The sequence below is a fragment of the Haliotis asinina genome, unplaced genomic scaffold (assembly GCF_037392515.1).
Source record: "Haliotis asinina isolate JCU_RB_2024 unplaced genomic scaffold, JCU_Hal_asi_v2 scaffold_17, whole genome shotgun sequence".
Taxonomy (NCBI): domain Eukaryota; kingdom Metazoa; phylum Mollusca; class Gastropoda; order Lepetellida; family Haliotidae; genus Haliotis; species Haliotis asinina.
The window spans coordinates 1,657,093-1,681,456 of record NW_027133889.1 but is presented as its reverse complement, the minus strand read 5'-3'; the positions used below and the strand labels follow the sequence as shown (position 1 = coordinate 1,681,456).

At 39.7% G+C, this 24,364-nt stretch overlaps 2 protein-coding genes across 5 annotated transcripts; both read right to left on the bottom strand.

Moving 5' to 3' along the window:
- Positions 1-5,203: 5,203 nt before the first annotated feature.
- LOC137269829 (monocarboxylate transporter 12-like) lies at positions 5,204-12,417 on the bottom strand. Of its 3 annotated transcripts, none has more exons than XM_067803666.1 (6): positions 12,106-12,417; positions 11,332-11,475; positions 10,318-10,464; positions 9,352-9,960; positions 8,827-8,970; positions 5,204-8,428 (listed from the first exon to the last, which is right to left on the bottom strand). In XM_067803666.1, exons 1-6 carry the CDS (start codon positions 12,392-12,394, stop codon positions 8,241-8,243), a joined length of 1,521 nt encoding a protein of 506 aa, XP_067659767.1. In that variant the 5' UTR covers positions 12,395-12,417; the 3' UTR covers positions 5,204-8,240. The 3 variants fall into 3 exon arrangements, with proteins under 3 accessions (XP_067659767.1, XP_067659766.1, XP_067659768.1); XM_067803667.1 differs by having other exon boundaries at positions 7,037-8,428; positions 9,442-9,960; positions 12,106-12,397; XM_067803665.1 differs by having other exon boundaries at positions 8,827-9,960; positions 12,106-12,401.
- A 2,425-nt stretch (positions 12,418-14,842) lies between these two features.
- Positions 14,843-23,056, bottom strand: LOC137269838 (monocarboxylate transporter 5-like). 2 transcript variants are annotated; one of them, XM_067803677.1, is made up of 6 exons: positions 22,845-23,056; positions 20,751-21,024; positions 20,134-20,277; positions 19,309-19,455; positions 17,474-18,586; positions 14,843-15,769 (listed from the first exon to the last, which is right to left on the bottom strand). In XM_067803677.1, the coding sequence occupies exons 1-6, from the start codon at positions 22,854-22,856 to the stop codon at positions 15,591-15,593; spliced, it is 1,869 nt and encodes a 622-aa protein (XP_067659778.1). In that variant the 5' UTR covers positions 22,857-23,056; the 3' UTR covers positions 14,843-15,590. The 2 variants fall into 2 exon arrangements, with proteins under 2 accessions (XP_067659778.1, XP_067659779.1); XM_067803678.1 differs by having other exon boundaries at positions 22,841-22,914.
- Between the last annotated feature and the right edge of the window lie 1,308 nt (positions 23,057-24,364).

Genomic DNA, 24,364 nt, shown 5'->3' with positions numbered 1-24,364 from the left:
TCACCTTTAACAGGTAGTTGGGTATATCTTGTATGGCCAATACGACATACTTAGAGTGACTGTATTATTACGCCGTTTGGCAATATTCCCCAACAATATCACGGCGTGATAATAAGTGATGAAGGGAAATTAGGGGGAAAAACATATTCCAGCATGAGGTCCATTTTGGATGTTCCCTGTCATAATATTGCTGGAATATTGCTACTCACTCTCGGCCTTTCGACCACAGGCAATGTGAAATACTGTTTTACTAAATTAAAAGGATTGACTTAAAAAGTAACTGTTCAATGAAACTAGTACACAACACAACATTGTTGCTTTAGAGAGAGAAATATGTTCCAGAATTCCGTTTACCATTCCCACCCCAACAAATGAAGCAACGTTACTTTTTGGGTGCTAGTTTCATGTCTCAGCACTATCCAACTGTATGCGACATGTAACAATGGGATATAACATAGATGGTAAAGAATATATTAATTTTCTGTTATACTAAACTGCAACAGCTGTTAATGACACGTGTCTGGCAACGTATGTTTCTACGTTGTACCTACAGTATATCATCATGGATACTTGTCAGATTTGGCGGGTATTAAAGCAGCATTTTCAGTGAGTGCTACGAGAGTATCCATCAAAAGATTAGACTCGCTTAATGTACTCACTATGTGTCACGCACAGACACACAAACATATGCGTGTGTGCCAGTGTGTGTGTGAATTTGCCCTCTAACTTGGGGGAACAAACTGCCTATGAACTACAACAAAGTCATGCACCAAATTTATGAAAACACACGCAAAACAAACAAAAACTTTATGTAAATGGGTGCGTTTCAATGTAAAAGTTTGTTCCACCATTTACGGAACACATGACAATAATCTTTTCAACTCTAAAATTTCGTCAGCAATGCATCAATTTATGATTAAACGGTACCTTTACAAATTATGGAATATTTTACAAAATCTAGTTCAGAACGGTTAACTGACTTCAGTGACTTCATTTGTGAGTGTAAACTTTTGATGGGTGGTATATACATAAAGTGTGGGAGTTGAGAAAGAAACCACATCTTTGTATCTTTGTACCTTTCAAGTATATTTCACATGTGGAAAATAACAAAGGAATAGGTCAATCAGAGGTTACTTAATATTGTGATTGGATCTGCTGCGAAGGAGTCAGGACTGCACCAATATTGAAAATATTAAATGTCGAAGTTAACATGTATTTGCGCTGAAGAGCATTAATGCATGAATGTAGAATGTCAGTACAAAAAATATTCAATCTTTACTATCCTCGGAAACAAATTCCATTTGCTGCAAAAGTGAGTGAGTGAGTGGGTTTTACGCCGCTGTTAGCAATATTCTGGAAATATCACGGCCGGGGATACCAGAAATTGACTTCATATTCTGAACCCGTGTGCGGATTTGAACCCATTTCTTCGGTGTGACCAGCGGGCGCTGTACCCAGTAGGTTAACCCACCGCTCTGTTTGGCAAAAGGAAAAGTAGCTACGAAAGAAATGCGAATGGATCATTGAAAACCAGTGACGACAGCGGTTGTTATTAAAGTGAGTAGTCCCCACAAAGAAGCAAAAACCCCAATTAATTGCTTGAATATGCTTGAACTTTTGATTGCCAATCTCCATTATGGCGGCATACACGACATGCGTGACAAGAACATAAATGTATCGTGAATAGTGAATAGTGTAAATGTAAATAGTGACACGATGATCTGCATGGACGTGTGTGTAATTCAAAAAGAGGACCTCGTATTAGTACACTCAGCTATGAATATTTACAAACCGCAGCATCAGGAAATTCGTCGTGACACATAAAGGTAGCGATTGAATGATGTATTGGCCAATCGTATCACCCGAACTTATTCGTACTTGCCATTTGCCTCATCTGGACGTGAGTAGGCATTTAAAATGATCAGTTTGAAAGTAAGATGCATATTACGCAACGGCCAGGCCAGTGTTCCTAGAGAAAGAAAATGAAATGGATCTGTCGAAAATTGTTATATATTCGTATGAATAAGAATTGACGCTTGATTTGGCTCTTCGTTGGCACGAACTTCCTAACTTGCCTGATGTTCTAAAGGAAAATCTTTCACGAAGGAAAATTTTCCATTACCCTTGTTTGTCGTAAGACTAATTGGATCGAGTGACCAGACTCGCAGACTTGTTGACACATCTTTTGTGTCGAAATTATGTAGATCAATCATGATGTCAGTCACTAGATTATCTGGTCCAGACTCGATTATTTATAGACTGTCGGATATAGCTCTAAATTTCTGCCTGCCATACGTCCATACGTACTATGACACATAATTTTGATAATTTTAAGTTAACAGATGTGTCCGTATCAGTAGTGTTCTAGCAATCAGTTCACTTTTCAGTCGTGTTTAGTGCTATGTTGGCAGTGATGCGAAAGCATGACAAAACGTCTATATGACCGGTTTATCAGATACAATTTCATCAAACCACAGAGCAGGGTCATATATAACCTGACAATTTTACTCACTGGGATATCCATACTGCATACACCGTATTGATGTCAAAATATAGAGTATTACTTACCCAATATCTACTAATATAGTTTATAACGGAGACACGTCTACAGCATTACTAATCGTTTCTTTGATTACACGGCAAAATCTATTTATCTAATTTACTATTTATTTATCTAATGAGCAATTATAAACATATTTTGAGGTTGCATATGACATTGACGACGTTGCATTTCTAATATGCTGATCTTGTTTGCCACGCATCTCAAGACGATGTGCAAACTTTGTTTTGTAATTTAGTCAAACTACTCATTGCTTAATACTTAAGAGGTACAAAATATATCCAGGTGTGTATTATACTTAAACGTGGGAAATATTAATCCTGGAACATTTGCATTATTCGAGATAACGTATTTGTACCTGATGTTAACAACTAAAAAAGAGACACAGGCATCAAATAGATACAATTGATATCTTGTCCAATGTTCTTAATACAGACAACTCTTTGGGAATTTGAAGTAAAACATTTATCACAAAAGCAATGAAGCTAAAAGATTTTATTTTATGGCAGAACAAAACAGATAATTAGACTCTCCGTAGAATCCAGCTCTATGTGCTAATTCGGTCACATTAATTACAAATTCTTTGCAAATAATTCGAGTACAGCAAAATATGTGTTCACTTTTATCACAGACCATAGTGAAGAGTCACATTTGATTTGACATTTTCACATAACGGGGCATCGATACCGCCGACACAATAATGATATCAAAACATGGAATATTTCCTGTTGAAGGGAGTTATCGGTGACGCATATAGAGCATTGCCATTCGTTGTCTCTGATAGTTGTTCCCAGGAAACATCTCATTGATCCCCGTCAGCAATTATACACGTGTTGGTGATACATACGGCGTTTAGTCTTTGCATATTTTGGTAGTACTGGATATACTATCTTGTTTACACACGTCTCTGGAAGATTATATATTATTATACTATCTATTATTGTTTTTATTGTTATTATAGACCTACTATACAAAGTATATCCATAAATGTAAATGGCCGTGGATAATATTAGACCTGAAACATTTGCATCAGTCAAGAGAACATATATTAGTATTCTGATATTAACACGCACGCACATAGAACCATGAACGGATTCAGATCATTTAGTTTGCAGCTCTGTGGACTTCCTGTCTTTTTGTAGGAGTTTCATACACTGGCTGTAGCCTGTTACATAGGATATTGTTTGGTTCACAGGATAACTAATTAATCATTAATGAAAAGAGGACAAACTTTAAAAATCATTATGATTTTCAAATTCCTTTGAATGAGAATCATTACAATTAGAAAATGTATGCTTCAGTTACAGTTACACGCATAATAGAACCATGCGAATACCTCTGAGCGCTATCAATATCAATCTGCGGATTGCATTTTTGACAAATGACCACTGAGTCTTCTGTCAGCAATTGTAGTTAATTTATAGTTTTTGCATAACAAGATAAGTAATTCTGTGATGCTTATACAGGTATGCACTGGCTAATTGCAAGTGTTTGGTTCCTGCCATCAATGATTCTGGCTGTGCCACTCTGACGAAATATCACTCACTTTTGACTATCTAGAAGTGCAAACAACGGAAGAAATAATGGGATATATTCCTTGCAATATATATCCTGTGGCTTGCAATATACATCCTGTTGCTTGCAATATATATCCCCTTCTACTTCCACTGGGAAAGTACAATCTCAAATACACCATATCTTACATTTGATCGCTTTCTAAACGGTATTGTGTAATCAAATAATATATAAACAAGACTTTGTGTGCTGGCGATTACATGTGCTCAACATATATCCGCACAAAATATAATTTCCTGCGAAGTTAGACGAATGTGCAGATTTACAGGCGTTGACCAATCATAGAGTTATTTCGACCACGTCCCATTTGGTGAGGATAAGTCTTCATGCATTTGTGTCGAGAGATTGTTTAGTTGAGTGTCAAAATCGGGTTACAATCACTTTCGAAAATAACAATAAAGAATTGGTAGGTGTCATGTGTGGTGCTCAGTATGAGTGACCGGTCAGCCATGGTTATGTTTACATTATGTTTCAACTGATTGCCTGCTATGGTAGCGTACAGATTGGCAAAGCAGGGGGGTGATGTACACTAAGTGTCCGTATAATGTATTGTACTGTGAAGCATTTGGGTAGGTTGTCATCTCAAATTTGTGTATATTTAAAAAAAGAAACAAAAAACAATCGTTGAAAAGACACGAGGGTCTGTGCGCAGAAATGCAAGGTTAAAGTGTTTGCCTATCTCGGTGAAAGCCTGTGGAGACACAGGTTCGGGTTCCGAAGCTGATGCATATGCGTAGTATACTTGGGCAAGATATTCAGATCCACATTGTCTCAGTTTAACCAGCTGTTAAATGGGTGCCCGTGAGGATGTGTTAGCAATGTGAGTGTTTAGTTCATTGGGCTTAACAGGCAACATGGCTGTGTCCTATGACCGGGGACTGTAATGTATGTAGCGCCTTCAGCAAGCAATATATCTGGATATGAGTTCCATATGAGCGGAATAATAGTATGATTATTACTATAAACATAAATACGAATTGACTGTGTATCTTGTTCGAATGAACGTGCCAGTTTAATATCAATCAAGTTAGGGCATCAGTTTAATATCAATCAAACACGAATGTATTATTTAATAAGAATTCCCTTCGTTTATTCTGACGACGTTTCTTTACATTGAACTGCTTTTGTATGAAACTGTCCGAACAATGATGTAAGACCTGATCACAGGAGGAGATATCATGGTACATAGTTTCCTTTTACGATGCTCGTAGAAATACAGTTTGACAACCTTTGAACACAATGACGTTTTTCAAATAAATGTTCATTATATAATATAAAGCAAAGAGGGTGAATCGTGAATTATGACATACATCTGGCGAATCATTACACCTTAATGTTCTGTCCACAAACCCACAAATCCAGTGAATAAGATAAATATGTTTGCACATACCTTTCACAGATTTTATCATTCATTAATATTGTCAGTCTCACATATAAGGTTAAACGAAATCCCTGTTCATAAACTTGACGAAGGGGAAAACCAGAATAAAACCAGAAACGTCGTGCATACAGTTGAGAACAAGGTGGCATCCATACCATATATGTTGTATTATACTAGGTCATTAACTCGTTTCACTGGCTTTACATTACCGAGTATTGCACGTTACGAGAGCTCAGTACATCTGGAAATTTATGGTTCCCCTTCATTTTTCCTGACTTACTCGGGAAGGAATGTCATTGAACTACGTTCCTTGTGAGGCACAGTAGAATGGACCAGGCAAATAGACACTTGACAAGGGGACAATGGACAGTATATCAAGAGTCGGCTCTTTACGAAAAACATGTTCCCGATCTAGTACACTTAACCCTTTTGAAGGAAAGGTCAATAGAAACTACTGCTGCCAGGTCACAAAGGTGGACTCGGTGTGACTTGACCGAGTGACCGACTGAATGCGTAATGGGCACTATGGGTGAGTGAGTATGGTTTTAAGCAGTGTTCTAGCAATATCACGGCGGGGGACACCAGATATGGGCTTCACACGTTGTACCCATGTGGGTAAGAACCCGGGTCTCCGGCGTGACGAGTCAACGTTATAACTACTAAGGTACCGCCCGCCCAAATCTGCATTTTGACTTCTTTTATGAGTGTTTTCTCTTTCAGCATAAATGGGGGCGAAAGATCCCTTGTTTCAGAAAAGACCACAATGATACTGACCACTTTATCTTTAATTCAAATTGTTTTATTGTACAAACTGAAAGAAATAATCGTATTCATGTGTTTATCAAGAAGCATATTCCTGTCCCAGGGGTCCAAACTTGGCTGGTCTTCGTAATTAGAGACTGACATGTTTCTTTAAAAGAAAAATCTCATACATCTTCGATAATATTTTGGTCATGAATTATATATTTAGGGCATATGCACTCACTTTGGCTTCCAACTGATGCAATAAAGACTTGCTATCCCTTACGACTTGCCTGAAATTGATAATGGACACTTCGTGGCGAGGGAGCATCCAAACTGGTTACACTAGCCATAGATGGAATGTAAACGATTGCTCATTGCATCGAAAATGTCACATGTGGTGTTGTTGGAGTTTGCAAAACGGGTCTCAATTACATGCTGTTTTATAGGGAATTCGTAATTAGCACTAACTGACATATCTCTATGAGACTCGCTTGAAATAGTGTTCAGCCGCAGAGGGCACGAACATTGACTTAAGGCAACGTCACATTAATTCATTCGAACCTTTTAATTTAACATTGGCATATCTTTTGGAATAAATGATACGGCAGCTTCCTGATAGTCTGTGTTATGGAGGGACGTGCATGATGTATTTTAGACGGGTGTTACTGTGCCGTTAATGTTGGCTTGTAAATGTGACTGGGGTTATGCCATTTCGACTTTGGTGGTTTCTGATTCTTCAAAGGCATTTAGAAGTTGGCGTAGTAATACAGGACAAATTTTTATGGATAGCAACTTCTTGAGTTTATTTTCACGACGTTTCGGGGCTTATCCTAGCCCCCTCATCAGGTTGAGCTGAACTGAACAGTTTTAGTGGTTTCTGTTGAGTTTTCAGTACGTGTATAAATCCAAATCACTTTCACTGTCCATGATGGTTAGTATGTGAGTGTTGGTGCTGGTTGAGGTAGCGCTTTATCTTGGGAAGATTCATCTTATAGTCCTGATCAGCTGGAGTTAGCTTTTTGGTAAGCGTTTCCCTTTGAGATACGAGTTTGACTCCACAGTCACTGTCTCCTCTCTTCTCTTAGGCACTGATTTTACAATGCTCTTTCTCTTCTGGCCTGGTCCTCATCTAGTTGTATACGGATGTTTTTTTTCAGAAGATGTGGAGCTGCGTTGAACAAATGTATCTTGCACGGCATTATAACGATAAACGCAAGTAGATACTCTGCAGTTCATGGGAATCTTAGACTCACAATTAAGTCTCGCCAATATAAAGTTACATCGCGAGTTGCAACATGGAGGGGAAAGTGAGGTATCTGGAGTCTAATTAAGTTTTCCCTCGTAGAGATGCGATGTTTAGACTCAGTGGATGTACACACCAAGTTAACTCAACAGATTGGATTCTCACACAAATATCACTAACATTCTTACAATGGACTAGGCCACCATTACCGCAATCCATACCGTTGTCACTAACTTCACAAGCAATACCATCAAAAGAAGTACAATTTCTCTCTATCACCAGCAACTGAAAAAAGGTAGGACAATAGCACCGAACAAAGTTCTACGGTGCTTTCAGTAGAACATCTGAATTCTTGTATTGAGTTTTTTTGGAATCCGCCACCCAGTCGCATTGCATGGTCCAACACTCAGTGGCAACCCTCATGAATAATACACATCAACATTTAGACTCATTATTGTAAATGTTGCCACTTACATCAGTCAACAGTTGAAAACTACATTTTGCAAAAGTCCATACTGTTTAAAGGTACTCTTTACACATTAACTGATGCATTGTAAAAGAAATTCGTAACGCTGAAAATATTACTGTTATGAGTTCAATAAATTATGAAAGTTGGTGATATCTTAACAAAACTTTATACCTAAACGCAAACGTTCACATCTCCGACATATGCATATGTTTTTTTCAGCAATTTGATGTCAAATAAGAAAGAGAGTACCAAAGTATAATTTCCACTTTTACAATTCTGTTGTTTCCTGCAAGGGTTTGGTTTCCACTTCGTCTTTCAAAGTTTCTTCCTGCAGGTGGCTTGCGGCACGTCTTGTTAGAACGGGTACAAACAATAGAATAATTGCTGAAGTATATGCACATGCACCAAGATAGTTGAATCCCGCAGTGTAGGAACCAGTGGAATCTGTTAGGCTACCTGTTAAAATATTATGGGAAATATAACTGCTCAGAAACGAATTACTGTACGTCCATACCTTAAGCCCATTAGTTAAATCCTGATTTTCGCAAATGAATAAATACATGATTATCTCGATATGTTTTCGAACTTTATGACTTTAAGCGTCAAGCGTATCGGAACCTACGTAAGGAGTGAAACCTATCTTTTTCATTTATTCTAAGAATTAATGTTTTGAGATTATAACTGCTCTGAATATACCCAAGAAAAATGTTACGGATAATCCCCATATTCAAACTCAAAGTATTATATGGATCACAATTAAAAACTTTAATGCTCATATTGGGGTGACCGTTAACTCTTTGTGTTGAGTATAAACATTAAGTACCCGTAGAAAGTATAGGGCGTGTTGTGCTTACCTACGATTGGGTGTGTTACAGCCATTGAAACACCATGGAAAAGCGAAACAAAGCCAAGTGTCTTCGCCATGTTTGGCAATCCGAGGAGGTCTACAATTGCTACTGGTATCAGGCAAAAGTAGGAGCTGGCGAACATACCATACACTACGGAGTATAGAAGTAATGCCACATAAGAATTAAAAAAGACTGTCAGATGAGTAACAGTCCCAGTAATTACAAGGCCAATCGCCATAATCGTTGTAACTCGCATGATTTTAGTGTCAGCCAAAAAACCATAAAACAACCTGCTAAAGAAGTCTATTGCTCCCGAAATGAGCAGGAATATTGCAGCGTTGCTCTGACTAATGCCCTTTTCTTTCGCCAACGCAGGCAAATATACAGGTACAAGACCTATGGTTATTCCAAAATATGAATAAAAAACAACTAACAAAAAAATTGGATTCTTGAACAACGAGAACTTCAACGTTGAAAGTACTTTCTTAATGTAAAACCCAGCATTTCTTGGTGAGGCGGCAGTTTGCTTACTGTTGCCGTCAACTGCTGATGGTGCTTCTTCGTCCGGTTCAACATTCAACAATGGCACCGAACCAAGCTCTACATTGCTTGCATACATACTGTAGCTTGTCTGACTCGTCGCTGACAGCGGTCTACTGATCCTTCTTGTGAGCGAAGGAGAATCTGGTAAATCTGTACGGAAGAGCGAATACCCCTGAAGTGGAGACCTGCCCATCAATTCCGACGTAATTGAACTTGCACTGAGAAATTTTTCCGGATTCAGTTGTCCGATTTGTTTGAAATCAACTCCAAATGAACGCCGATTTAGTTTTGTATCTGACAGATGTCTTTTTCGCTTTGCGTTTGGTTTTATTATTTCGTTTTTGTCTTTTCTTTTGTACGACTCTAGCGGTCGGTTAACAATTCCACCCACCCACATGTTCATGGTTATTCCGGTTAGTATTATCATACTGCCCCGTAATCCATACTCGTCTAGAAGGTGTCGTATCAAAGGTGGGAACACGCTGCTGCCAAAGCTTATTCCGCACATAGCTATTGCTGTAGCAAGTCCTCGTCGTTTGTTGAAGTAGTGTCCAATGAGAACAAGTGCAGGGCCGTAGATCATAGAGTGTCCCACACCTGAGAATAAAAATGCAAAGCGCATCAGTGAATGAAATTGGTAAATACAGTATGGTGGGTGATTGCTTGATTTTCATCTGGCAACGTTCAAGCATCAGAATGGGTTTCACACCTTGCACCCGAAAAATTAACTCAAGTTAGGTTTATACATTACAGTACTTTGAAATTTGGAGTATGATTATATGCAACCAACAAGAAGAGACTAATTACATCGTTTCTGTCAGCAGCCGTATATTTGGGCCTACTCAGTCCCAAATTCTTTACCGAGACTAAACATAAGTCCATGTCTGTGCTTCACTGCACAATCATGCATTTGAGTAAACCTCAATGTGACAAAAGAATCGTATATACCCTTACCGATAAACACACTGTGTGTACAAATCATGTACGTGATACTTGTAGGGAAGATAGCCATTACCATGGCAGCAACAGTCAGGGTTGCTCCAAGCATCACCGTCTTTCTGACTCCAAGAAGATCCACCAGGACATGCATAGATATCAGTGCTGGAGAGGAAACGGGTTGTGTTAAATTATATGGTTACAGCACACAGTCAGATATCCACTCAGATGTACTCAGATGTGATTTCCTTACATACAGCGTGAGAGAGAATGAAGTTTATGCTGATGTTAAGTTTGGAAATTCAACTTAAGTACATACGCGCGCAGATAAGTTTCCATACACACACTGCCATAGTTTCAAACACAGACACATAAACATGAACATACATAGTGATAAAACTACAGTCACAATCAGATACATTTCCTGCATACCCGTCTTACATTAATTTTGTACTATTGTCAATAAGTTGAATATAAGCATACAGAAGATTACGTGTACGTTGGTATAAATAACAGCAGGGATATAATACACGATATATGTATGAATATACATACAGAGAGAGAGAGAGAGTTAGATAGATAGATAGATAGATAGATAGATAGATAGATAGATAGATAGATAGATAGATAGATAGATAGATAGATGAATGGAGGAGCGATTAGGTTGAAGTCTGAACGAACTGAACCACAAATAATTGTTGGAGATCTGATCAGACGACAAGGAATCGCATCCACGCAGCACATTGCACATTCGACGTTCACATGTGCTGCCACACCGTACATGGCATTTTTTGACGTGAGACGTACAGGTTAAAATGCATCAGAGGGTTGGGGTGATCCTTGCACAGACAGGCTGGTAAGGCTCGCCATCCGCTCACGACTCTTGCCACCTGTATACGCACCCCAGACAGAAAATGGAACTTCACATAGGAATCGCTACCAATAGTCCATTTGACTCAAAAGCGGACCGATGAGTTGGAATCTAACTAAATTTATATTTGCATTCTACACAACCTGTTTGGGTATACTCACACGATAAGCTGTATACACCAGCCATGACGCCCATCAGTAATGTAGTTTTAGTGGTTGATGCTTCGAATAATGCCAAGTATTCTACGAAGAGGATAGCCAATCCCCGACCATAGCCGATCATTATAACGACGTTGAGGAAGCATCCTGAAAAATGGCATGTTTAGCTCAAATTGATGCCGCTGACAATTGATCGTTACACAAAAGAACCATAGCTCAGAGTGGATGAGTGGGCTCAGCGGCCACCATTTGCCAACTTACGGTTTTAATGTAAAGCAAATGAACACTGGTCCAGAAATGCATTTATGATTTTGTGAAAAAAAAACCAAAAAACATACACGCATTAGCGAAAGCAAACCATAATCAATCCGACTCCAGGAATCGTACCAAAGACTATTCAAAAGAAAAATAGGAGAAAAACAAAACCTGCACCACTGCAGTTCGGCAAATACGATACCTTACAGTACCTTCAATACGACTTTTAAAAAGACATAACTGCGGACATACGTCCATGCCAATTAGCATTGTCTTCCATGTAGAAAGATGTCGGGTCAGAAAAAGAATCATTCACATGCAAACATCAGGCCTTGGTACTGTTACATATAACAGCAGTCCAAGTGAGTGACTTCGTTTAACATGATACTCACTACTGAGAAAATTAGGGAGTGCCATAGAGGTCCCTTTATTATTTCAAGTGTAAGGCATTGTGAAGTAAAACAGCTCGTTGTACCATCATTAAGTATTACTACAAACAGGACACAAGAAGCAGCTCAATACCTGCAAGTATTATCCATGCCCAGCCTCGATCTATTGGGAGATGACTATCACCAACACTCTCTGCCTGGACATCCGCAGGTTTTACAACAGACGCTGCATCTCCGGAACCGCTCCGCGGTACATTGTTCTGCTGTACCGTCGACAGTCGGTTCCGGACAAACACTTCCTCTTCCTCATCGCTGCTTGCCCCTATGACATTGATGTTAAAATCCGCCTCGGCTTCAAGGCGTTCGCGGGCGCCTGCAGTCCTGTTCCGGCTCGGAGGCACCCACTCCTCATCAGAATCCATCCGGACGTTGTGTGGGCCGCACGTACTTTACTGATTTACTGCGTACCTTTGCACCTTCACTATCAATGAGGTTGATATGCATGTCCTCTAGGCTGTTATCAGAACAGCCTGTGGTTACTGATAAGGCTACATAATGCAGGGTTTGCATCTTTTAACTTCGTTTTCAGTGAGCGTCATGGAGAGTACTCCTCATGTATCAATGTCCTCGACATTCAAGGATTAAAGATGAATTTTATGATGTTAATCATATGATGAAGACAGTGTCACGGCTTCGATCGTCACAGCTATATGACGTCTGTAAATAATCGAGTGTGGACCAGAAAATCCAGTGATCAATAGCTTGAGCATCGATCTGCGCAACTGGGAACCGATGACATGTGTCAATCAAGTTTGCGAGCATGACCTCCCGATCCAGTTAGTCGCCTCTTTCGACTAGCATAGTGGCCTTTTATTTCAAGCTTGGGCTGCTGAAGGCTTATTCTACCCCGGATCTTCATTAGTCTGTGAGCACAGAAGCACAATAGATATATATTTGCTGTATGTTTAAGTACATCAATTTGACAGATGCGCAATATATTGGACTTTTACACGGGTTCATTGTGTTGGTCATAAGAAGATGGCATCGATATCCATCTGATTCCTTTACTAACTAATGACATAATGCTTGAAAATTGATGGATCCTGAATGACACGGGCAGGGTGTGAGTCGAAAGACCATCACACGATTAATCCCTCTAGTGTCTACGAAAAAATCGCTCACTTACTGCTTTATACATATTAGACAGGCCCGTGCAGTAAACACGTGTGTGACAAGTAGGCGGGGCAGAGAATGTAGACGAATACACTTGGTTACTACAGGTACATGAGCTAGATCGAGGATTTATCACGGGCAATACACGCTGACCCTGGCGTGAACTAAATGCTGCTTCTGTTTAACACGTGTCTAGTAGTATGATATAACAATCAAAACACGATTTAAACGACGATGATACACACTTTGCAGCTAAACATACAACAACGTTGGTCCGTAGACCCGAAGCAGACTGAAAATCTTTCGGACCCAAAGCGTTTGTTTAATGCAGGTGTCCTTATGGCCGACAGCTTTGTTTGTGCCAATAACTGACATATCCCTGTTTGAACTTTGCAGACAACTTGGATCTTGACATGGATGTTGATTTTTTATTTGTTGCAATGAAGACTAGTGAGTCATTAGAGTTAAATTAAACTCTTCAAATGGTTGTCACATTGTCACATTTTTGTTTGCTGTGTATATAGCGCCAACACATTCTGATAATGACCCACAAGGTTTTGGGCCTTGTGGCCTGCGGATATTCAGGGACAGGTCAAGCACTGCATCCAATACCGACACGTCGGCTGCAAGGCTTCATCATGTCCGTTCCTGATCCATCTACAGGTAAATGTTGAACCATCACGTGATTAGGTTATCTCATCCAGCATTACGTGACTTGTCCACAACACGGAATTGTCAACAACAATAGAAGTTGATGACAGCAATGACGGTGTATGGCATCTGATATATAGCTCAGATGTATAGTAAGTTCAGACTCATGCCAATTGGGGGTGGGCAGGTACGAATTTCAATTTATATTGTCTGTTTGAGACATTTACGAACTAACTAACAATACTTATGAATTCAGTCTGGATACCAGAATTTTAATGAATGAAATATGGTTGATAAGTGATTTCATTCAGCAATTTGTAACTATTTATAGAAGCTGTAAGCCTCACATCGGGAGAGTTAATATCACGATATTTAAAAATTCACTTCCTGGTCACTTTTGAAAGAGGTCGCGGTAAAATCTGTTTGTACTATCTTTGTAGAGTTATTTTGCAGCTTCAAACGTATGTGTTTAAACCCTTATTCGTAACCTACTCAAGAATGTGGATATTTATAACAAATATTTATACAACTATGTTCATATAACTTTGGGGTCTGTTCTAGGTTATCGAACGTTTGTGAACACGTGAGTGTGGTTGCATGCCGCCAATATTCAAGCAATATCACGGCAGGGGAAACCTGAAATAGAAATTCCTACTATGTATCCATATGGGGAATCGAACCCTTGTCTTCAGCGTAACGATCGACCGTTGGAGCAACTCAACCGCCACCACTGCAAACACGTACAACTTTCGCGACAGCGTCGTTTTCAACGCACAGCTGCCGTCATGCTGGGGGTAAAGGTACTGCGATGAAAGGCTTGGTTCCAAATTAAAATTTGGGGTATGAAGTCTAGATCGGGACTGCATCAAATCTCACGTATATGAACAGAGACATATATGTATGTATTCATATTTTATCCCTGATGAATTGTTCATGTTATGTGTGAGTTTATGTGCAAGAAAATACAAAGTAAGTCAAGATACTATACATTTTGGAAATTTCTGTTAGCTCATGTTTTTGTGAACATAAACAAAGAAATATGAACATCACACATGCAATTTAATATTTAATAGAATAGATACCAATAGAATGAATGTCAAGTATTGCATTTGAAGAAATTGACGTAACAATTATCCATTGTGAAAAACCTTACTCAGCATTCACCCATTGTTAATGACGTCAGAGTATGATACAGTTACGTCTTTGTCAGTGATGTATTATTTGAGTCTTTCATACGTTTTGTTTTCATGTTCTTTCTTCACGTGAGAGACATACGTAGTAAGTTCTTGAACAGTACCCAGACATAATATACATAAAATAGTAGATACAACTGTCTTCCAATAGCATGTGAGTAAAGAGTGAGTGAGTATAGTTTTACGCCGAACTCAGCCATATTCCTGGCGGTCTGTAAATAAAATGGCGGTCTTGGCCCGTGGTCAACAGCATGAGCATCGATCTGCTCGAAATGGGAATCGATGACATGTGTCAACCGTGCCAGCGAGCCTGACCTCCCGATCCCGTTAGTCGCCTCTTGCGACTAGCATAGTCACCTTTTATGGCAAAAATGGGTTGATGAAGACCTCTTCTACCCCGGACCTTCACGGGTCTGTGAGCACAGAAGCACAATAGATATATATTTGCAGTATGCTTTCGTACAATTTGACAGAGGCACAATATGTGCGTGACTCCCCGACATGGAGATACGAGTTTTATACATAGAGGTGTTAAAATGCCTATTCTGAGACATGTCTTTCACTCAAACCCTTTGATGACATATAAACAGTTCCAGGGGTATTAGCTACTTGTAAGAGGTCGGTTTTCTTCAACGTCCTCTGGAGAACTCTCTGGCTTCATTTTGCTCTCTCGGCGTTGAACGAGAGGTACACAAAGTAGAATCACTGCAGTTATGTAATTTGAGATCCCGATGTAGGTGAAGCAAAAGTTGTATGATTTGGTAATGTCTCGGATCGTCCCTACAACAGAACACATGTTTTTAATATAACACAGTTAACAGTTGCAGCGAAAGATATATAAAGTTTAATTTAACAACATTTTATACCCCATGACATAATGCGTCAGGTGAAGATTCTGGTTAAAATTGATCTACAGTAGCCGATCTAAATCGGGTGGTCAGGGTGGCTGACTTGTCACCGTGTCCCAACTGCGTAGATCGATACCCATGATGTTGCTCAATGGAGTGTCTGCTCCAGACACGATTATTTACAGACCCCCGCAAAATAGCTGTAACACAGCGTGCAGCGTAAAACTAAGCTCAGTAGTCCCTTCAGCACTTAATTTAAAAAAAAGCTGTGGACCTGCATCAAGTTGTCATCATGGCTGAGTGGGTGAGTGAGTTAAGAATATCTGGCTATCAAGGACAGCAAAACGACTAGTACATAAATTGTAAACTTGTAATAAAGTAATTTTAACAATAGATGACAAGTCAGTGCAAGACAGTATTAAAAACAGGTTGCTGATTGCCAACAACTGGAAATAGGTCACCATACTAAGAACCATGGGACCTGACAGTACTTTTGCCAAGTGCCGGATTTACCCCATCCAGTCAACTGTTAGCAATCTAGAGAGATCTTGCCGTACATTAAAAGGACACACAATTATCATACGATTACGAAATGGCAAGTTCTATATTTACTTTGAGTGTTTGGGAATTTTCGTACCCTCTAAGGAGGACAAACATTTTATGATTGTAAATCAAGGGATCCAAATGTTACAACAAACGGTGAGAAACGATTTGATGTGTCACGTCAACAATACTGTGACTAAACAGGCCATAGATTATGTTCTTGAGAGACCATAAACTGATACGAAATATAGTTATATATCGTTATATTATAACCTCGGTCGAGAAAGGAACATAATTAAACTATAAAGTCAAAGCGAAATTTATAGCAGACGTACGCTATATTACATTTGTATCAAGTTTCAGGACAATACAATATAAAAACAACACATAGATGACGTGCCACTGATAATCACAGATAACAATCACAGGTAGATAATCACACCAGGGATCGTGTGACAGATACATTTGCAATCTGCATGGGACGAAGTACAGACAGCAAACGATGAGCTTCACTGTATGTTCCAGTATGTTGCCTTCGCTCGAGACTCTTATTTATCTTAACCTTGATTCCAAACAGTGATACTTATGGAAAACGATGATAAATATGTAGACAACTGCTTTTATCGTGACTGACATATGATGATTTCACGTTATCGTTTGTGTTCTACGCATGTCCTGGAACATAATATCCCACATTTAAAGACATACATTACTCCCAAAGTCCACTGGAGAAATGAAACCCAGACTCAATGCTCACAGTGTAAGTTTTCGTAACTTCACCGGTTGATTCAAATTTAATCAAGACATATTATAAATGAAATAGGTGAGACTGGTCATACTAAGTTATCATTGATCATCGTATGTCTCTACAGTACTACTAAAGAATGCGTAACGATGTTTCCAAGAGATGTCATGGGGACTTCTAAAAGACAATGTGAGCGTGTTTGTAAAAGTCCCGAGACTGTGCAAGTCTTAGTCTATTGAACTTGATCAGCATCAAAATACATATATTGCACATATGACAATATGTAAGTTTTCACAGACATATCATCGTAGAATGACTCCAGTTAATGTAACATTGAATGAGCCTTACCCATGATCGGATGTGTAACTGATATAGACAGGCCGTGGAATACCGCTATGAATCCAAGAACCTTCGCCATCTTGTCAAGTCCCATGAAGTCCACAATGGCCACAGGAATAAGGCAATGGTAAAAACTGCCAAAAAGTCCGACAATGACGGAGAACACGACCAAAAGAGCATACGAGTTGTAGAAATAGACAAAATGTGTTGCCGTTCCTGAGACAAGTATTCCAATGACCATTAGATGATTAACTTTGATGATTTTGAGATCAGCAACGAAGCCGACGGCCAGTCTACTAAAGAAGTCCAGAACACATGCCAAAGTCAACAAATATGCGGCATCTGTTTGTGAGATGCCCTTCTCCTTTCCAAGGGCAGGAAGGTATATTCCTACCAATCCAAAAAGTACACCGAAATGAGCGAAAACAACAATCATCTGAAACATTGGTTGTCGGAACAAGGAAAAGTCAAGCGCTGACAGAGCTTTTTTCAGATATCTGGCTGTACATTTGGCCTCCTTTGTTCCCTGGTTATTGTGAATCGACTCAGAATTTACTTCTCGTATATCCACCATTGACATTGTCAGATCTGGGTTACTTGTGTATAATCTCATCTTGCGCTCCGAAAGGGAATCTGCTTGCGATTCAACGCTACCAAATGATTGTGGCCGAGTTCTTTTGCGGACAGCGTCACTCATTTCTCCCTTGGCATTACTGCATTGAGTCTCAGATGCAACCACTGAGTTACTGCTATTAACTCTAGTTGGTTCCTTTCCAGAATGGGACTGAGAAACAATGTGATTATCTCTATTCACCTCGCTGGCGTTTCTTTGGTCCTCGTTTCGGCCTGCCATCTTGATAGATCCTGTCATCCTCTTTTGATAGAAGCTTAATGGTCTAAACAACGAAGCCCCGACCCATACGTTCATGGTTACTCCCGTAAGGATCAACATACTTCCTCTGACACCGTATTCATCCAGCAGAAACCGAACGAGAGGTGGAAACACGCTTCCACCAATACTGATTCCAGACATGGCAATTGATGTAGCAATGCCTCTCCTCTTCTTGAAGTACTTTCCAATTAGTACCAGTGCTGGACCATGAATCATAGAGTGACCGATTCCTGAAAGTAAATGACCATGAATCATTGTGTACCATTTTGCGTATTGTAAAGAGGTTAGTTTCAACCCGTCAAATGTAAAGAAAAATACGAAAGACGTTTGATATGAAATACCAAAAAAATTCAAAATGTGCTGACTGTTGCATATACGTAAATGTATTACTGGTGAAACTGCTTCTGTAGGAAATCGGAAACAGGCCCAAAGTTGATGCATTTACAAGCAGTTCATTCATAAAACATACACTAATTCGCGTATGCAAAGGCTGTCTATACTGAAGGGGCAGAACAGGACCAACATGGATAATTTTAATTTTCTATGATAAATAAGGTGCTATATATGAAATATTTCTTATTATTTGTTTCAATAACGTGCTTCACGGAAAAGCCAGGGGGGTTTCTGTAAAAACACCCGGAATACTGTAAGAATAATATCCAAAGCTACAATGTTCTGTAGGAAGGCATTTCTTCCTTTCACGTACTTATAACCTTTTTGTGTTATATTTTGTGTCAATTGTATGGTAACAAACAAATGAATACACTTAGCCTAATGCTCTATGCAATAATTTTATATAGGAATCGGTTGTTTTTCTGATTCTCTGTTTTATTTTCTTGGTATAAATGTCGCGACATGTTGCCCTGCTCGTACGTGTTGACGTGTAGAGGTTATATACTCACCAATGATTATACTGTATATACTCACCAATGATTATACTGCATATACTCACCAATGATTATACTGTGTGTGCAAATGAGATACGTAATACTAGTGGCGAAAACTCCCGTCAACATCCCCACAACTGATATCGTTGCACCAACAAGTACGGTCTTCCTCTCCCCTAGTAGTTGTAGAATTACGTTCATCGAAAAGAGAGCTGTAAACATAAAGAAGAATGGTTTGTCTAAAACAAATTACTGTGCAGATATAACTGGTTAAACCATCACTTAAAATTTAATGTCAACATATGTCACTTACGCTTAAACACACTAGATTGACACGAGTGTGTATTTTGTACTCTTTGTATTGAGGTGCTGAACACCTGCTCCATATTATATGCAAATGGTGCGGTGAGGTGAAGGGGGTCGTACTTGAGAATATTTCGACGTGCATGAATGTGTAAGTGTGGCTGCTTGTACTAACCCAGATATAAGCTGGGTTATAATGGCAGCTCAGTGATATAACGTGCCACTGTTAAGCATGAATAATACCCCACTCGGACACATTATACTTAGACCGAGCTGACAAGTCCTTCTTGTACCCATTAACGCTGAGCGGCAGCCAGAGACCAACAATTACCATCCCAAACGTCTTTCGTTTGACGCGACCGGAGATCGAACCGGCGACTTTCCACGTGTGGACGTCCTAACTACTATGCCACGTAGGCGGTCTGTATACAACCCCAGTGAGCGAGTGAGTTTAGTTTTATGCCGCTCTCAGCAATATTCCAGATATGTGGCCTCATGCGACAAGCATAGTCGCCTTTTACGACAAGCCTATTCTACCCCGGACCTTCACGGGTCTTATACAATACCAAATAATGTTTAATCCTCACATGATAGACTGAATGTTCCCGCCATCACACCCATGAACAGGGTTGTCTTTGCAGCACTTGCCTCGAATTCTTCCAGATAGGCCACAAAGAATATCGCAATAGATCGGCCATATCCAACCATTATTATAACATTCAGAAAACTCCCTGGAATGAGACAAAAAAAGTCACCAAATTGATTAGGAAAGACTTCCGCCTGTCACCCCAGTTTTTTAAAATCATTCTATGTCTAGAAATAGATGATTTTATAGAAAGCCTGACCTAATCCTAACCCTAAACCCAACGTCATGTTAAATCTAAACCATGCGCCTAAACCCTAACCTCTATAAAATAACAATAATAAATAGAATACATTTCATGCAGGGGTTACGGGCGGAACGCTTACCATTGATTAAAAAGCCACGAGATTTCAACGAATGAATAATTACTAGTACTTTATCGCATCTTCGCACAGACAATTTGCATCTCGTGTATGAATACGAAAACCAAACAGATTAAAAAAACAACGAAGTTTCAATGGTTCAGTCACTACATTATCGTACACACCCACAAACATCTTTATTCCCCCCTCTCCCCCATGGATTCACAAGTGGAATGTAGAAATATTCAGAATAGCTCACCTGCTAACACCACCCAAGCCCAACCTCGATCAATAGGTAAGCCATCATCATCTTGCTCTGGCTGATTGTCATCCGGTGACTGCCCATCATCACCATCATTCTTCCCATCATTCTCCCCATCTTCCCTAGCGCCAGTCTCCATTCCTGACAAGCTCTGTTCCGCGCCAATATCCTGTCCTGTCTTGGAAGGTTTGCCGTTGTCTATGTTTGTCATAAATACATTTTCGCCTTTTTCACACTCGTCCTCTTGACACGTGCTTGAATCTTGTGTCATCTGAAGTGTTAGTGGCAGAGCATCAAACCTACATTATTAAAATAAATTTTATTTGTACAATGCCAATATGACTTTTGCCCTATACAGTAAAATGCAGCTACTTTAACCAACTGCTGTCTGAATGTTGTTTAATGTAACAGAAAGGCCCGAACAACATTCCAATTGAAAAACCATAGCTGATCGATCGGTTGGTCATTTAACACCGCATATTGCTATTGCGGTGGTCTGTAAGTAATCGATACCGGAACAGACAACCGAGTGATCAACAGCATGGTGCCAATTTACGTAATTAGGATACGATGACGTGTGAGCAAAAGCAGCGAGTCTGATCATCTGATGCCGTTAGTCGCCTCTTACGACAAGTATGGGCTTCTGAACATGGACTAACATTGATGTTTACTTAACAAGGACTGTGAGAATAACGGCCAACTTGAACAGGGCATTATGACAGGCTATTAACAAAGTCACAGAAGTCATTTTACAATAATACCCGAGGTACTTAGAACAATCATAACCAGAGTTAACAGAAATCAGCATAGGGTAATGTCCGCGTAACTCTCCAGTCCATAGCAATAATGGAACCGGTACTCCGGATGGGTCGAGGCACACCATTTTTAAGGAATGGAGAGTTACATTCAAATTATTGGGAGTATTTACTTTATTAAAAGTAAATGCCAAAATGCCAAAATGAAGTCTTTAAATTCAAACTGGTACACATCGATCTATCCCTGAAAAGTAATGAGGGCCAAAAGACAATGGAATGACGTCACAAATTTAATTTAATAACTTGTAATCGTATATAATATAATGCGCCAAGCCCATTCACCAAACGAACATTGTATAACATTCTGCTCCATTATCAACCAAGCCCGAGTCGATCATTTGCGCCTAAGTCGTAAAGGACCGAAGTCCTAGAAACTCGGAGACGTCAAGCCGTCCAGCGAGTCCCTGCTACGTACAGCATTGCTTACCTTTGTGTGATCTGTAGCCTGCACACGGGGCCCCGTACTCAGAGCACATTATCACACGCCACCACAAGCCATGTAAGTAACGCTAGACTGACCCACCGATCCCCAGCAACACAAACATCACATACAACGCACACCCGAATCCTCGACATATTATAGTAGAAACGTATTACATATTGAATTACGTATTGCTTTTCCACTTCTCTAAGCGTGCATTCACCTTTGTTACAACCTGAAAGTGCTCACAACACACTAAATTATTGTACTGACCTAGACAACTATCATCCTTGAAGGACGGTCACGCCGTCGTTACATTTCTTATCTCAGTGCTTATAACACACATGTGGTATACACGGATGACCCAGTATAAGGGTCAGTGAATGAAAGGACATCGGGGTTGCTAGATCGGACATATCCGTGGTAGTAACGTGACCGTATCACTGAACAAAGCAAATGTTAGGCGAAGGTGGTGAATCTTTGTGTGTTAATAACGTTTTTCGTAATGACTGAGAGCACACCTGAAAGCCATACACCATTACTCCTTGATAACAACTAGCAGGATTTGTGCCCGACAATAATGACATGCACCGTTATCTTCAATTATATATGTGACAAGGTACATGAATAAAAACGTATTTATACCATGTGCACAATTACTATTCAGATTGTGCATATCCTACAAGTGTGGTCGTCAAACAAAGGGTAATGCTATGTTTTTACTGTCAAATTAATTACCACATTATTATTTTTCTGTTAAATTAATTTACTCCCAAAATCCGAACAGGCATTTATCCCGACATACAAAATAAGCAGTTATGTTCCTATTTACAACCATACGTGATACGAACCTACCTGGAGTAGCATGAATCACACCTGTATATGTACACTTGTTCACTTGTCCCTCAACGCCACCGCTGAAGATAGAGCTCTTACAAAGTAGAGCAAGATGTCCAACTGCTATTTATCGCTAAACCGTTTGCCCTAGTTTCTCAAAATGTTTTGGTATTTCGTCAGAAAGTATCCCAGTTGCGAGAGGACACGCAATTTCAAACACCGGACTGAAATGACCAAAAAGTAAGTAGTGCCCATCGAATGTGATCATGTTCTTGTATCTAATAAACAGAACTATTTGTAAGCAACATTCACCAATATAGCAACGCCCATGCAAGTGTGTTCGGGACTGCTTATAAGAGTGGGATCTCATAACAGTTTCTGTGAGTCAGGCAAGAAAAGAGGGGGTGTTATTATGAGTTATATTAATGCATTGCGTTGAGGAGTAGTTGAGGTGAGTAGTTGAGGTGAGTAGTTGAGGTGAGTAGTTGAAGTGAGTAGTTGAGGTGAGTGAGCATGTGAGAGACGGTGCTCCTGGCAGTATTCTAGGAATGTCACTGTGGTGGACACTAGAACGGAGCTTCGCGCTGTGGGGAATCGAACCGTCTTCGGCTTGACGAGGGACCGCTTTAACCAAGAAGTTACTTCAACACCCAAGTGTAGTGGAATTAAAAAGAAAGCATTTATTAAAATACTGAGAATCAACATACATATACACTGATACTATCTATCATCGATCAGGTTCAATTTCGAACTGTAGTGTCATCGATCTCGTCCGTTTTCGTTGCTGTCTATACAATTCCAGGATTCATGCTGTCTCTTGCGGCAGTTCAGTCTTCAACTTAAGTTTCACAGATTTATTCCGTTGGCAAAGTGGTTTCGTTCTGTTCTCAGTTTCATGCAACATTTGTGCCTTATCACAAAGATGATCTTCCGGCAACTATTCGTTTAGTACCAATTCTCCAGCCCTAGTTACTATTTCTCGCTTCCGTGGTCATTAAGTCGTTTACTAAGTTTTAAGTTCACTTGTTTTATCTTATTAAACGGAACCAGGTGGATGACAAATACTGTTTTTGTAACACATTTTCTATGACGCAGCAATGGGATCAAACTCGCTGCTTGCAGGCAGACTCTGTTCCACCGTGTAAAACACTTTACGGTGCTATCATCACAAATAACTGGGCTGCAGAGTAGGCTAGTGGTTAAAACACTCGTCACGGTGAAGCTCTCCCTTTCTATTTCGACTTGAGTGCAGTGTATAAATCGCCTTCGAGTGCGCTCGCCTTGATATTGCTTAATTGCTGAAAACGTCTCAAAACCATGGCATTACCTATTAAGTCAGGACTAATTATTGAGCAGAGGTATTTTCGTCACAGACCTACACATATTTACGAGAAACCTTCACTATTAATCGTCTTGCTGGCTGTCCAATATTGTCAACTAACAGGTGAAGGCTTACGGAACAGTTCCTGACCAGCTCGTCTCCTCTAATCTCGAAAAGCAGAGGCAGGATGATATAAATCTTCCACTTAAGTGATAGC